The sequence below is a fragment of the Hevea brasiliensis genome, chromosome 10 (assembly GCF_030052815.1).
Source record: "Hevea brasiliensis isolate MT/VB/25A 57/8 chromosome 10, ASM3005281v1, whole genome shotgun sequence".
Taxonomy (NCBI): Eukaryota; Viridiplantae; Streptophyta; class Magnoliopsida; order Malpighiales; family Euphorbiaceae; genus Hevea; species Hevea brasiliensis.
The window spans coordinates 80,137,049-80,153,986 of record NC_079502.1 but is presented as its reverse complement, the minus strand read 5'-3'; the positions used below and the strand labels follow the sequence as shown (position 1 = coordinate 80,153,986).

At 35.3% G+C, this 16,938-nt stretch overlaps 1 protein-coding gene across 1 annotated transcript; it reads right to left on the bottom strand.

Moving 5' to 3' along the window:
- Positions 1-13,660: 13,660 nt before the first annotated feature.
- On the bottom strand, positions 13,661-14,734 carry LOC110673348 (citrate-binding protein-like). Its single transcript, XM_021836452.2, has 2 exons — positions 14,351-14,734; positions 13,661-14,273 (listed from the first exon to the last, which is right to left on the bottom strand). The coding sequence occupies exons 1-2, from the start codon at positions 14,621-14,623 to the stop codon at positions 13,830-13,832; spliced, it is 717 nt and encodes a 238-aa protein (XP_021692144.1). The 5' UTR covers positions 14,624-14,734; the 3' UTR covers positions 13,661-13,829.
- Between the last annotated feature and the right edge of the window lie 2,204 nt (positions 14,735-16,938).

Below are 16,938 nucleotides of genomic sequence, written 5' to 3'. Positions count from 1 at the left end.
CCTTTTGGATTTTCACCCTTCACTTATTTTGCAGAAAGCACTCTTTCACGTTTTCGCCTTCTTTAACTTATTTTGTTAGGAGCGCCCTTTTGGGTTTTCACTCCTACTCTTGTTTTTTTTTTTTTTTTTCTTGTAGGAAGCGTCCTTGCAGGTTTTCGCTTCTTAGATGCACCAGTTGCCTGATGATTATTTTCCCTCTTGTAAATCTCAAAGTAAAGTATATAAAGTTGCCTGTGTTTTGATTCTCCTTATAAAAAAAAAAAGCTTCCAACAAATTAATAGCGCATAAACCAAAGTAGATAAAATATGCACAAATTTATTCATGGTATAAGAAGATAATTATACTATAGTTTTATGATCAAAAGTATGAAGGTACAACTTTATGGAAAAGGTTACAAGGATAAAGCTCACAAATGCCCTCAGTTAACTTTGAAGTCCCTCAATTGCCAGTGTTCCAAGTGACCTTCTGAAAAGCATTTTGTGTAACTTATTATCCCTTGATCTCAAGACTCTCCTTGTTTCTCTACTGTCTCTGACTAGAAGCCCCCTTTCGGGTTTTAACTCCTAGCTTTTTTTTTTTTCCCCAGGGTGTCCTTTCAAATTTTCACCTTTCGCTCATTTTGCAAAAAGAGCCCTTTCAAGTTTTCGCCTTCTTTTCCTTATTTTGCTAAGAGCGCCCTTTCGGGTTTTCACCCCTACCTTTTTTTATTTTTAATTTTTTTTATGTATAATATCTTTTCACGGCATCCGAATTCACCGGCCTCGGCAATTCTTCCCCATCCATGTGAGTTAAGATGAGTGCACCATCGAAAAATACCTTTTTAACTACATAAGGCCCTTCATAAGTTGGTGACCATTTAACCCGGGGGTCACTTTGATTTGGGAGGATCTTCTTTAGAACTAGATCTCCTGATTGGAATTCGCGTGGGCATACATTCTTATCGAATGCTCTGGCCATCCTTCTTTGGTACAGCTGACCGTGGCATACTGCCGTTAGTATTTTCTCATCTATCAAATTTAGTTGGTCTAACCTTGATTGAACCCATTCTATCTCATCTAGTTCTGCCTCTTTTAGAATCCTTAAAGAAGGACTTTCTACCTTAATTGGCAGAATAGCTTCCATCCCATAGACCAGCGAATATGGAGTTACCCCGGTTGATGCTTGTACCGTAGTTCAGTAGGTATGAAATAAAAAGGGAAGCATATCATGCCAATCTTTATAGGCGACTGTCATCTTTTCGATTATTCACTTGAGATTTTTATTGGCAGCTTCTACAGCTTCATTCATCTAGGGCTAATATGGCGATGAATTGAGATGCCGTATCTTGTATTGATCATACAACTTCTGAATCTTTGGACCATTTAGATTTTTGGCATTGTCAGTGACAGACTCCCCCGGAAGGCCATACCGACAGATAATATTATTCTTAAAGAATATCAGAAATGTATTCTTAGTGATGTGAGCATATGAAGTCGCTTCCACCCATTTAGTGAAGTAGTCGATGGCTACTAAAATGAATCTATGCCCATTGGATGCTTTCGATAGGACCAATCACATCGATACCCCACATTGCAAATGGCAATGGTGAGGTGAGATTGTAGAGCTGATGAGGTGGGACATTTATTTGATTAGCATAAACTTGGCATTTGTGACACTTTCGAAAGTACTCAATGCAATCCTTTTCCAAGGTGGTCCAGAAGTAACCCCGCCTTAAGATCTACTTTGCTATCATATACCCATTACTATAAGTTGCGTAGTTCCCCTCATGGGTTTCAAATAGAATTCTTCTTGCTTCTTTGGCATTTACGCACCTCAACAACTCACCATTGGAGCTTCTCTTGTACAAGATTTCTCCACTGGGGAAGTATCCCATTGCTAATCTTCTGATCATTCTCCTTTCATTTTTGCTTGCCCCAGGAGGATATTCCCTATTTTTTATGTAAACCTGGACATCATGATACCAGGGCTGCCATCTGTTTCTTCTTCAATCATAAAGCAGTATGCCGGCTCACTTCTTGCTTTGATTTGCAATAACTATGTTATTTGCCCTTCCTCCATCTGAGTCATCACCGCCAGAGTAACTAAGGCATCAGCAAATTGGTTCTTGTCCTGACTCAGGTGAGTGAAAGATATCTCCTCAAATTCCTTGATTAGTTCAAGGAGATATTTTTGATACGGGATCAGTTTCGGGTCTTTAGTCTGCCATTCCCTTTTGACTTGGTAAATGATCAAAGTTGAATCCCCATACACCTCTAACTTATTTATCTTCATTTTAATGGCTGCCTGTAAACCACTTATGCAGGCTTCATACTCTGCTACATTATTTGTGTAGTCGAACCTCAGCTTAACAGCTATTGGGAAATGTCTCCCATTTGGGGCAACCAGCACTGCTCCGATCCTATTACCAGCTAAATTGACGGCTCCATCAAAATACATTTCCCATACATCATTTGGACCCTCAGCATCATTGCTCACTGCATTAATATATTCATCTGGGAATTGAAATCCAAGGCTTCGTAATCGTTAATTGGGTTCTCAGCCAAGAGGTCAGCTATCACTCTCCCTTTTACTACTTTTCTTGTCATATAGACTATGTCGTACTGAGAAAGTATGACCTGCCATTTTGCTAATCTCCTAGGTATGAAAGGGCTTTCAAATACATACTTGATCAGATCCATCCTGGATATGAGCCATGTTTTATGATTCAACATGTAATGTTTGAGCCGATTCGCTGTCCAAGCCAATGCACAATAGGTTTTTTTTCAGGGATGAGTATCTTGAATCGCAGTCATTAAATTTCTTACTCAAATAGTAAATGGCTCTTTCTTTCTTTCCAAGATCATCATGCTGTCCCAGAATGCAACCCATCGAGCTCTGCTGAACTACTATGTACAGAATTAATGGCCTACCCATCACTAGAGGAACTAGTACTGGCGAATTTGACAAGTACTACTTAATCCTTTCGAAAAGCCTCTTGACAAGCTTGGTCCCACTTGGCAGTATAATTCTTTCTAAGTAACTTGAAAATGGGTTCAGCCTTGGCAGTGAGTTTAGAGATGAATCTTGAGATGTAGTTCAACTTTCCCAAGAAACTATGCACATCTCTTTCTGTTTTTGGGGAGGGCATCTCTTGGATGGCTTGAATTTTGTCTAGATCCACCTCTATTCCCTTTTCACTTACTATAAATCCCAACAGCTTTTCTGATTTGCCCCAAACACATATTTAGCCGAGTTCAGCTTCAGCTGATATTTTCTGAGCCTTTCGAACACTTTTCTTAATACTTGTACATGGCTTTTAGTCCCCTTGGATTTAATGATCATGTCATCCACATACACTTCTACTTCTTTATGCATCATGTCATGAAATAACGTGACCATGGCATACTGGTAAGTAGCCCCTGCATTTTTTAGCCCAAAGGGCATCACCCGGTAACAAAAGACTCCCCACTGGATGATGAAGACAGTCTTTTCTTTGTCATCATTGTCCATCAAAATCTGGTTATACCCTGAGGCTTTGTCAATGCATGAGCATCTCCCCAATCTTGCAGTATTGTCTACCAGTACATCTATATGCGGGAGATGGAAATCACCTTTCAGAATTGCTTTATTAAGATCCCTATAGTCAACGCATACCCTCACTCTACCATCTTTCTTCATTACGGGGATAATGTTGGCTACCCATTCTGGGTATTTTACTACTTCTAGGAATCCAACATCATATTGCTTTTTAACTTCATCCCTGACTTTGAGTAGTGTGTCAGGGTTCATTCTCCTCAATTTTTGTTTAACTGGGACTGTTCCAGCGATCAAAGGAATCTTATGCGTGACTATCTGAGGATCTAATTCCAGCATGTCATCATAGCCCCAAGCGAATATGTCAATGAATTCCTTTAGCAGTTGGATCATGTCTTCTAACTCTTCATTATTCATGATTTGGAGTTCCCTTTTATTTTCCTCTATCCCCAAATTCAAAGTATTCATTTCATCTCCATAGGGTACTAGAGTGGGTTCATTTGCTTCTCCCGACTCTTTCACAAGCTCTTCTTTAGCATCACTTGTATCGATGGCAATTATGGGACTCTCAAAGTTAACATAAGGGATTTCAGAGTTGATTGGATTATTATGGAGGGGTTGGTCAATGGTCTTGAAGAAATGAAAATGGATTATATTAAAGATTGCATTTTAAAAAGAAAATATTGGACACAGAGTTTGGAAAAATGCGCTATTAATTTGTTAATTATTTAATCATAAAAAGAGGTCCATTTACAGAATTACACTTGACACCATGGACAAAGTAATCAAGTGATGGTAACAAAATATACTTTACTCGAAATAAAGCATAGGGATATCCTCGGCTTCCCAATTGTCAAACTCTTATTCCTCAGTAGTTGGTGAGATCAGTATTTCAGACATGGAATCCAGGTGCAAGACATTGATAGATGACTCTAAGGGAGATTATCCATTCTCTTCTTCTATGTTTTCTCCCTCTATTGCATAAACTATTCCTCCTGTTGGAAGATTGGTCATAGGGTAAACTGAAGGGGTTGGTACTGAAGGATGAAATTCTACATTTAGGACAGCTTGATGGTAGGAGACAGGTAATTCACTTCTTGAGATTGTTGGATTGAAGGTGATTGTTGGGACAAAGATAGGAGTTTGGAAGGTAAAAGAAGTTGAGGCTTGATTATGAAGCTTTTGGGCATGAGAATCAATTGTTGTTGTGAGTGGGGGAATTACTGGTAAGTTTTGTTCCGATGCTGGCCGGGTGGTTTCTTTGTTTTGGGACATTTCTCTCATCATCTTCATTAACTCCGAGATCTGTTCCCTTAATTCTGAAACTTGCCCTTGGAGGTTCTGCACTTGTTCTTGCTCTTCCATTATCCTCCTTGTTCGAGATCTTGTTAAGTAAACTCTTCTTGGTACAACTGGTTGTCGGATCGGATTTGCTTTAAGAGCAATATTGGTTTCCTGTAAGTGTATTATCAGTTTTATTTCTACAAATAATTTTATTGTGACCGAAGTTTTGGCTGATCAAAGGATACTGCAGCAAGTAATTGCCGAAATGGCGTCTGCCGATGGTAAATTACATCTTTCTTTATAATCGCATCATTCGATAGTCCAACCATGAATGACTAGGCGTATGCGTGGCTATGATACGTGTTTATAAGGCACATACGCCTTTTCACATAGCTCTAACGAGGATAAATCCCATGGGAGTTATACTACTCATTCATAAATTTTATCAATTGACTGACTCAAAGATGCCATTTTGAAGTTTTCCTTACCCTTGGCAGACATTAATTTATAATACCCGCGGAGGAAATAAGTTAGCAAAATAAATTCAGGTAAATTTGAATTTATACTACTTGCATGACAATATCTATACACCTATCAAAGTAGGAAGGTGTTTAAATCATCCTGGCAGTATGATTCAAAATTACCCTCATGTTATTTAAGAGAAGTTTAAAAATATAAACAGAGTGAGGTGAAAGCAAGTACATCTCCTTTTGTCCTAAAATAGGGTAACCGTGACACCGAGTAGCTACTATCTAATTAGATGGTCCTACCTTCAAGGATGGCTTATTATAGGCTCTGGCTAATGTGACAGTTTAGCTCAAGGTCTACTTTTCTAAAGCCACAGTCCCCAAATTGTCCTTATTGTAAACAGTAGAGCTTCATTTTACTATTATGATAATGACGGGAAAAATCCACGGTTATCACAATAAGTGAAACAAGTTTCAATCTGAGCAGAAGCCTTCACGGATACTAACAGGGTAGAAACCCATGGGTACCACTACATGACCCCCTCCTACTCCCTACAGGGTAAGAGAGCCCGGGTATAGGGCTAAAGTGTGTGAGGACATTGCATGGGTGATCAGTGTGTGAAGGGACATATTTACCTTTTCCTTATTCAAGGGAATTTAAGCGAAGATTACTGCACTAAATGAAACAATCAAAACAAACAAAATGATTAAAGAGAGTAGTAATAATTAAAATATTAAAACTTATAATTCTATGAGTCAACCCCCATAATTATCGATAAGAGCATAGGGTTAAATTTGCCTTTTGGACTTCTAAACCAGGGTTATTTTGGTTTTCCTCCCTAGCAGAGTCGCCAAGCTATCACAAGGACTTTGTGATCGTCGGACGATTCTCACCGAAGTGGAAAAAGTGAGGAGTTGCCACTTTAATTTTAAGGGAAATTAAAGGAGACCATTACTAAAAACAAAAAAACCACTTCTGAGACAGAGATTCTAGGTTCAGAGTCCGTTCACGGGTGGGGAAGGTGTTAGGCACCCCACCTCGTCCCTCAACGAGGGTAAGCAGATTTAATGATGTGCTCTTTATAAATTGAAATTGATAATTTGGGGTTAGAATGATGATGTTAATCCTTTGTCTGGATAAAAGGAATGTTTAATATTTCACTATTACGGGTTGCCCAAGAACACGAGTACGTGAGATAACCCTTCAGTGAATAGGTGTTGTATAATAGGTATTTTGAGGATTAATATGAATACTGAAGTTGTGGTATTTTCAGGGGGAATTTTGCCTTTTAAATATGAGTGCCTTGAGGAGGACTCTCCATTGGGCCTCAACATATTATTCAGGATACTTTGGAAGAACTCTCCCGCAGACCCGTTATTTAGAACATATAGGGAGTTTTGTAATAAAAGTATTAGGATTAGAAGGGAAAGGACTCTCTCCTGATCTGAAACATTTTATTAGAATTTTAGTTGAGAATTCAGGAAAGAACTCTCTCCCGATCTCTTAATATATTTTGTTAAAGTTCAAGCTGAGAAGTCAAGTAAAAACTCTCTCCCTATCTCTTAATATATTTTATTAAAATTTAGACTGAGAACTCGGGTAAGAACTCTCTCCCGAACTCTTAATATATTTTGTCAAAAATTTAAGCTGAGAACTCAGATAAGAACTCTCTCCCAATCTCTTAATATATTTTATTAAAATTTACTGAGAACTCAAGTAAGAACTCTCTCCCGATCTCTCGTATTTATAAGAATGGTGTTTTATTAGAATTCTAAACTAGGGATTTGGGTAAAGGCTCTCTCCCGATCCCTTTCATATTGGAAAGAATTATCGATATAGGAAACCCCTGTGAAAGGCTTTTCTTGGTCTATGGGATTTCATAACTGGATAGCGGGCGTTGAGCCAAACTCCTTGCCGATCTTTTGCATGATTGCTTTATTCGAACTCTTTGGTTTCAGACTCCGTCCCTTTTTGGTCATTTGCCTGAGGTTCGAACTTTGTCTTGATTTCCGATCCATTGTCTTATCATCTAGGCTCACTCCAAGACCCTATCTCATAACTTATTTTCTCATTTCGACCAGCCTATTCTGACCCTTTCTATAACTACTCGAGTTACACTCATTTTCCTATTATTTTCATTTATTTGGACTAAAAACTACCATTTTAGTACTTCTACCTGTACTCTTTAGAGTATTTATGAGTCGCCGATGACTCGAACATTCATTTTCAAGGGAAATAAAAATGAGGTGATGATTAAAATGAAATTTACGAATGATAAAGAAAAAGCAAAGATAACGATTACAAGCTAAGACAACCTATTCTAAGACTCAGTGTGACTGGATACTTAAAAAAAAAAAACACTTAAGAAAACGAACTGAGGATATTCAACAAACGACAGGTTAGACGCTTACCAGTAGAAAGTTGGGACGACAGGTGAGCCAACACCAATATCAGCAAATTTTAGGGAGCTGAAGACTAAGACGGTCGGAAAACTTGAGTGACCCGAGGTGATGGGGACAAAGTGGAGTGAGGTTGAGCTCGCTGGGTAATGCACAGATGCTGAAAATGAGAATCACGGGATTTAAAGCTCTTTTAAATGAGATACTTCAGAAAACTGGTTTCTAAAGTTTCTCAAAGCTTTGAGAGCTTCGAATGACAGGCAATAAGACTATATCGAAGTTCAGAGTCTTTCCATGATAATCACCACTTTTTTTTTCTTTTTTTTTTTTTTTTTTTTTTACAGTATTGCATGCAGATATTTATAGGGAATGGGTGCTCAAAATGAAGGGTCAGGATCTTATCAGGAAGAGACGAAAGGCCTAGATTCAAAAGGACATAATTTGATGTCTGAGAATTAAAGAGAATCAAAATTGAGGGTCGGGATTCTATTCAGAATTTCTATCCTTTCATCCCTTAATCCAACGCTCAAGGGTCTTGCCTTACGAAATGGATCTAAAGGCTAGGAACAAAAAGCGCCAAATCTGTCATCTACTTTTGATCCAAAGGCTCCAAATCCATCCTTACAATTATAATCAACGGTTTAGATCGAGATGTACTGGGTTGCTTTAACCATTTGGAATCTGGCAGCTAGGAGTGCATCCTTACAAACTAGATGTGTGGCGAGGATTAGATCATACCTGCAATGCTTTAACTAACTTGGATTTGACGGTGAAGGGAGCTAATTAAAGGTCATGATTAGAAGTTATTCAACTCCCTGAGTTCTCCGATCTCTATAGATCATCCCTCGCTTTTTCGATCTTCCCATTGTGACTGACTAATTTTAGGGTTATTATTCTGATCTCTATCTTTTGCATCTGGTCCTTTCTTACTTCCCAATCTCTTTTATTTTTTGATCTCTCCCCTCAATCCAACATGTATCGGTCAAAGCAATAAATTCTTCAGTTACCGATGAGTCCGCTTCGAGTTTTGCTTACAATAAATGCCAAGGCCCTCTATATATGCTGATGAATTCTTCTTTGCATACTCACAACTTTCTTTCTCCGGAGAATCTTCAATGTTTTATTTCTTAGTTCTTGGCTTTTCCGGCAAGAATACTTCTCACGATAACCACTTTAATCTTTTTTTGAATGTTTTCTTTGTTCATCTCCTGAAAATGAGCAATTCTGGCAATCAGAGGTTCATGAGGGCGTCATCTAATGATGGTGAGGGAACTGGACTAATTGACCGATCAAGGTCGAAGCTGACTATAGAGCTAATCTCGGATTGGCCCATCGGTATGGCTTGCAGACCGATCTCTGACAAGAGGACCGCTAATTTCAATCTTAATAACAGTGATTGCCTCTTGAAGTTCATTTGGCTCCTTACCATCTCGAGGGTCTCGATTGTAGCTCGGTTCTGATCGATGACATCGACAATGACACCGCTCAATATCATGAGAGTCATAGTCACCCCATCTGAGCTGTACATCTGTCCAGTATTTATTGCTGGCTTTCTGATCAAATAGATCTTTTGATTCAGCCACAAGACTAGGCTTTGACATAGGCCAGCATTTTAGGCTCAGGAGTAATCTAAGTTAGGTAGAATGTAGTGCTGATTTTGAGAGATCGCCCAAATAATATAATTTGATCTTTGAGAGATCGCCCAAATGATGTAATCTGATCTTGAGAGATTGCCCAAATGATGTAATCTGACCTTTTGGAAATGAAATGAAATCTATTATTGAAATTTAGATCCGCATATTCTGTTTTTATAATTGCATTGATTATTATTCCGATCTTTGATAAATGTGCTCGATCTGATCCTTAGACGAATCGCCATTTTGCCTATCTATTGGTTCAAAACCCTGTTCGGTCTGATGATCTTCGTTAACCAATCTCATTTGTCTGACCTTTTTGTTGACCCCACAAGCTCAAAGGAGCATAGATTTTGATGATACCAAAACTCAACTAGAATCAAACTAACATTGTTTTAAGTGTTGTGTATTTCAAAGAAAAAGGACAAAAGGATTTCATGATGGATTCGTGCTTATGAAGAAAGGATGACATTCTAAGGATAACACAAGACGAAGCAAAAGAGATAAAAGAAGAAAAGGTTACCTTCCAAGGCTGCATTGAAAATCAGAATTGAAGGTACATATAGTATTAGAGTTAGTTTTATTTCTTAGGATTACTTGTGAAAAGAATTGAGGAGTAAAAGTCAATGATGCTTATTTTTAATCCCTCAAAAGATTTTCTTATTGGCCTAAAAAGTGTTTGACTATGATTTGGTGTAAAGTTTTATAGTTTTGAAAAGTTATGCAGAAAAAGTTTTCCTGGTATGCTAACTGGTTTGCTACTAATTTTAGTATGCTAACTGGTTTGGTACTAATTTTAGTATGCTAACTGGTTTGCTATTTTCTCAAGTACGCTAACTATTTCAACTCTGCACAACATGCAGAAAATGACAAAATAACGGCTATTTTCTTGAAATTCGTATCTGTAACGTTCAAATGAGTTCTGCAACGGTAAAAAACGTTCCAAAGCTATAAATACACCTTCCTTTGGCCATTTTGCACTCAATGAAAGTCCCTCTACTGTTCAAAATCTTTAAAGCTTTCATTCAAAGTGCTCAAAGTGATTTATTGCTCATCATTGGCTTATTTACTCAACTCTTCTTTATAGTTTCTGTTGTAATTGAGTGAGAGTGAGTTTTTAAACACATTATTATCATTTGTGAGAGGTCATTCAAGCACCTATTGAAGCTTGGTTGTGATAAGTGTTTGGGATAACACTTGGTAGAAGTGTGAAGCTACTTGTAAAAGCTTTGTTGAGAAGATTTGTAAAGGGCTTTGTCTCTTGCCTTGAAAAGAGAAGAATAGTTGAGTGAAGACTCAAAGTGGGATCTTTGAGAGAGTGGATGTAGGCTAGTTAAAGCCGAACCACTATAAAAATTCGATGTTCATTTTCTCAACCCTTGCTCTTTACATTTTTGCAATTTAGCTTTATGATTGATATACTTTTCTTGATATGAAAATTAATATCATATCTTTGTTGATCTTCTCGATTGAGAAAAAGCAGTTCTTGCTAAATCATTTTCTTGCTAATTTCTTGATATCGATATATTACGCTAGTTATCGGTTGTCTTTGTCGGATAGGATATCCGGTATCTTGCTCGATTCTTTGTGTTAAAAGCGTATTGATTCTTGATATATTTCTTGAATGCTTATATAGTCTGTTATATCGATTATCTTGATTGCATCTGACAACCTTGAGTCAACTTGTCAATAGAGTTATATTGTTCATTTTTCACATTAGTTAATTTAGTTGAACCTAGCTGCAATTTTCAAAGGTTTTGAGCAAGAACCGAAAATTGTTTTTAAAGTCCAATTCACCCCCCTCTTGGACATATTTTGGGACATCACTTTTATTATGTTTCTGGAACTTTCTTTTGATGTGTCATTGAAACGGCCCAGTCCCGCTAACCGATGCGTCCCTTGGGGCTTCGTGAGCATTTAATGCTCGGGCAGGTATAAATAGGGAGGAGTTAGCCATTTGTTCCCTTATGTCATTTTCAAACCTTCCTCTAGCGACTTCGACACTCTCCCTTGATTTTTAGAGTTCTTCGGTGCCGATTTATACTCCGGTAAGAGTTTTGATCTTTTTCTGATTGATTTCACTTTTGTTCTCTAAAAATGAGCGGTACCGATAGTCAGAGAGCTGCTAGTCCTCCTTCCGTTCATATCTCATGGACATCAGATGAACGTGAGGTGGCCAGACTGAGTGACCGACCTGAACCTTCAACCACTATCCCAGCCCATGGTCGGGCAACTAAATCAAATCAAGCGAGATAAGACCTTAGCTTTGTTTGAGGAATGTTTGGGCAACTCGAGTGAGATACCTTATCACAACACTATACAGATGGAATTTTGAGATATTTGAACATAGAGATATCGGAAAACAATAGCATGCAAGATTGAATGGTCCGGAGATCCAATATAGATTCGAACACATCGGATAAAGGCCAAGAGATCAAAAAGCAATCTAACTTGAACGTGAGATCGATTTACTCTGAAGATAAGCCATTGGTGAGTTCGAAAAAGCTACCTATGATCAGGTCATCAGTTGAGAACGGATAACATGATAAAGTTTCAATTTCAAAAGAACCTTGCATTTGAGGGTCGACCAAAATGTGGTGTCTACACCGCGGGTGGAGGGAAGGGGCCTGGTGGGGGCCCACGGCCCCAATCGTCCTAAAATTTCCTCATATTTTTATGTATTTTTTTTAATTTTATTTTATTTTAATTATTGATCTCTTTGATAATTTTATTTTTTTATTATGATAAAAAATAATGTGAAATATTTAATTTTCTTTTTTAATTTTATCATACATTCAATAAAGTTTCATAATACTGACATCCTTAAATTTTTTTTATTTAACTATATTTTATTATGATATTTTTTAATATAAAACACTGATTCTTTCAAAATATATAAATAATAAATGTAATTAATTATTTTAAATTAATTTTATATTTAACATTATCATGAGTAAAAAATTTTATTTAGTTGAGCCATTTATTTAATTCGTCAATTTTATTTGGTTGAGTCATTTATTTAATATTTTAATGTGTTAAAATAATTATAAAATGTCTTGATTATTAAAAATTTTTTAATAATTACAATTTGAAATAATTGCAACTAAAAAATTAATTTTAATAATCAAGACATTTTATAATTATTTTAATACATTAAAATATTAAAATGATAAGTGTAAATTAAGAGTTTTTTTCTTATTATCTATGCTACCTAATGGAATTTAAACATGAAATACTTTTATGTGTGTCTCAGTTTTTTTTTTTTTTTTTTTTTTTTTTTTTTTTTTTTTTTTTTTTTTTTACAATTGGATTTGATCAAGACCCAAAGTCCATATCTCATAGTTCTCGAGATTAAAATTCATTAGTTATATCTTAAATTTTGAAGATTATTTAAAATATTTTAAAAATTAAATAAAATATTTTCTTAAAAAATAAATTATATAATTACTAGAATTTTTTTACATATATTAATAAAAAAAATAAAATGATTAACTCTATTTTATATTTATTTATTAATCTTAATAAAAATATATTTAAAATTATTATAAATATTTTATATATTATATAATTAAAATTTTTTATAAAATTAAATGAATTAATTGTTCACTTAAAAGCATATAGCTCAATCATTGTATTAGCCCTTCAAGCAAAATTTATCTTCGAAATTTTGACTCTAGCGGCATTCTTCCAAAACAAAAATTAATTTTTTTCCAATTTTTTTGAAACACTTTTTATTTAATTTTAATTCTACTTTCGAATTATATTTAATTTAAATTTCTAATTTTATTTAAACTTGAACTTAATACATTGATTGTATTAGAGTGGTCAGATGATAGAATTTTAAATGAATGATCATGTTAAGTTTTTCTTAGACACATTAAATAAAATTTATTTACTTATAAAAAATAATAAAAAATATAAAAATAAATTTTAAGGGCTAACGATGATACTAATGAAAAGTATCATCACCGCCCTCTCTCAATCTCCAGAAACCCCTTCATGATTGCAAGAAAATTATGGTTGCATCATTCTAGAAATTTATCACCGACTTCAAGAACCCTCCACACGGACATGAGGGAAGCACCTTGAAGTTTCTTCCCATTGCCATAACCGACTTTTAACTTTGTGGAGATTATTTCTTTGCTTGCCGACATTAAATCAATATATAAATAGGTGTATGTGTTTGCTGTGTTAAAGTGCAAGAGTAAGCATGTGAAAGTGGGTGAGTTGAGAGAACACTCAAGCGTGAGTGTGTGAGAATGTCCTTAGTGTCTGAGTGTGAGTGAATGTACAGCACATGATCAAGTGAGTGATGCCGTGTGCGTAAGTGAGTGGAGTGCATGTGAGGATTCTTTAGCATGTGAGTGAATTGCAAAGTTTTTATTTAGTCCTTATTAATAAAAATTTCATTCAAATAAGTCCGTCGTCCTTACACACATATATCCTCGAATGAGCTATATAATACGCTTTTCTCAACTTATTGTTGTGCCTATTCTAATTTATTGGAATTCGCATTTGAAACCCAAATTTTTAATTGAATTCCAAATTCTTTTTGCAGTGATGCTTCTTGTGAGAAGCATGAACAATTTTCTTAAAAATCTTGATTTCTTTCCAACGAGACTCCATGTAATCAGAATCATTTTTCTGTGCATAGACTCCAAATTTGAAGAAATGGAAAGCTCCTCCACGCCCAGATCCCTGATATGACAGAAACCCATCAACATAAACCTTAACATTGGAGGCATCCATATCATGAATCACATTAACTCTGAACCATCTGTCGTAGATTTGTGGGACAATCACTGGATCAGTGTAGTAGGTTAAATTGCCAGAGTAGACTCTAAGCATTAAGGTTGTCGTAATGGTGGCATTTGGATCAGCTCCAAACACTTGCATTATACACACACCAGATGTACCAGATGGTACGTATGCATTTCCTTCGAATTGCCAAACACCAGAAGTGTAATTATATCCCTGTAAAACAAGCAGAGGATTAATTAACGTTGAAATTTAATGAGCAACAAAGAGTATATAAAAAGTTGTTTGTTTACGTTGATTATGACTTCTGTTCGAGGCCTGGTGGGACTACTTCTGGCCAAAGGCTTGTCAGTGGAGTAGACCCATAGCTGGTGGGTTCCATTCACAAAGCTATATCGTTTGCTTACATCTAAATCATAAGGCTTCTGTATATAGTAATAAGATGAGTTAAAGGGAAGTTCTGCGAAGCCTTGAGTTGGATCCTCTGCTGTAGAGCAGCCAACCACACAATAGAAGAGTATTAGTACAAGAAAACCTGTACTGTATAAAGTAGCAGTAGTGATCATTGCTTTAGAGAAAGAGCAGACCTAATTGAAGAGATGATGTGCAAAAGAAGCTTAGCTAAGGCAATTTATAACATGGACGGAGCACAATCTGTGGCTAAAATGAATGTGCCTTTATTTGTCACACTGTTTCTCTTGCTCTTTTTTTGATGATATATAGCACTGTGGTCCTTGCAAGTATGTAAAAGGAAAGAATTAAAGAGTGGAAAATGAAAGGTAGGCAAACACTACAGAAGTGGAAACCTTGTCACTGGTGTACAAAGGAAAGATGATGATGGTGTCCTGGTGGGGTTGGTTGCATCCCACTTCAACATATAAATAAATATTAATAATGATAAAGTGAAGGTTTTTGATGCTTATAAAATGAATGTGTGAGTCAGGATATATGAGAGCTATACTGTGTCCTTTGACAAAAATGGAAAGAATTGCAATATCACCAATGAAACTTAGTGCTGCTGGAGTTGTTTTTAAAATTGTGAGGCGTGTCGAGTTTGAGTCATAACCGAGATAAATTGTGAAAAAAATAATAATAAATAGTTCCCTCAGTTTTCTGCCTTCTTTTTTGCATATAAATAAAGGATTAACCAGCAGAAATTCTCCTTCTATCTGCCCTCAATCTTTGCATGTCCACATGTTTAGATCATGGAAAATAGGAAGAAATCCATTTGTGATCTCTCCCATGCCAAGAATGCCAGTGATTGATGAATTCAGTCAGTCGTTACATTAGGGATTAAGGAGAAAACTAAAAAGTGGGTGTGTGTATATATATATATATATATTTGGATAAAGAATAAAGAGAGAAAATATAGGTTTGTATAGAGGCTTAATGACCTCAAAAATTCAAACTTTTTGTGTTTTAACCTAATTCTTTTAATTTTAAATTAATTAATCAGATTTTAAAATATTGATTAAATTTTATTCAAAATTGATATTAAAATTAGGGAATGCGTGTAAGTTTATTTGTGGCTCACGTGACAATCATTAATGAAGGGGTATTTTGAGATTTAATAATAATTATCCTAAAATCCTATTGGTCATAACATTTGATAGGGTGTGTTTAAAATTTAACCAGATAAGAACGGTTCTCTCTCTTCCCAATAAGTGGATAGCAGTTACTATCAAAACTTACGTCAGAAAGTTTTCTAGGGTTACAGAGAGAAATTTTGTTCCAAAATAAAAAAGAAAAATTAAAGAAGGTAGATAATTTCTGATCTTCATCAAGTTAAATTTATATTCAAAGAAATTTAACATGGAATAAGGTATGCACTCTAATTTTATTATTTCGTAGAAGATTATTTGTTAAAATCCTTAGAGTTTATGTGTTCTTAATCAAATTGAAGGACTATAATAATTATGTATTGATGTTTCCATATTTATCGTTAATCTAACATGTGGTATCAGAGATTGGTTGTGAATAATCAATCTTCTCATTTAAAAAAAAATTAATTGTTGTTTCAATGCGATGTAGAATCGCCGATCATAGTTCAAGTTTCCCAGATTTAGAAAGTCGCAAACTGGGTACAGTTTTCATGAAGTAATAATAAAGGAAATAACAAAAAAAAAAAATTCGTCTAGTGATAAGCCATAATGATAAACTAGCATGAACAAGTTTTTTCTTAAAGTAAAAAAATTAAAGTTTAAATAAATTCTAAGTGGCCAAATTCATTTGGCTTTGAAAGATAAAGCTCATGAAACGTGTTTAACTTCAAGAAATTAAGAGAATGAATTTGTCTTTTCTTTGATAACGGGTCTCTTTTCCTTTGTCTTTTTCTTTGTGCACAGAATGTAGAAATTGCCTAATAATGCCTACAGGAATTTGGTTTATATATATTTATTTCTTTATTCATTTATTTTTAGTTCTTGAATTATGCTATATTTACAGATCAAGTTTATAAAAAAAAATAATGGAGGCAACTTATGCTTAATAAATTGATAATTATTGTTGTTGCAAGAATATAAGTGACAGTATTTCTAGCACAAAATATCATAAATTGGTTCACGATCGAGGAAACTTCACTAAGGACATGACTTATCCAGATAGATTGTAATCATGTTTGTTCCCAAAATATTAAAATGAGATATTAATAAGTTAGAGTGGTGAGTTTCATGTCACATAACAAACATGATAGGCGTTTATAAATGATAAGTAGGCCGAACCAATGACGCTTATAACAAGTACGTGGAGTTTACTTTTGTCAATATATTGTCATATATCATATCAGTGCATATAATCTTTAGACCTGAGATAACACAGTTATCTTGTATATAGGTGGTTTGAGTTTGATACTGCTTTTATACTCGTACTGTGCAAGGGTATA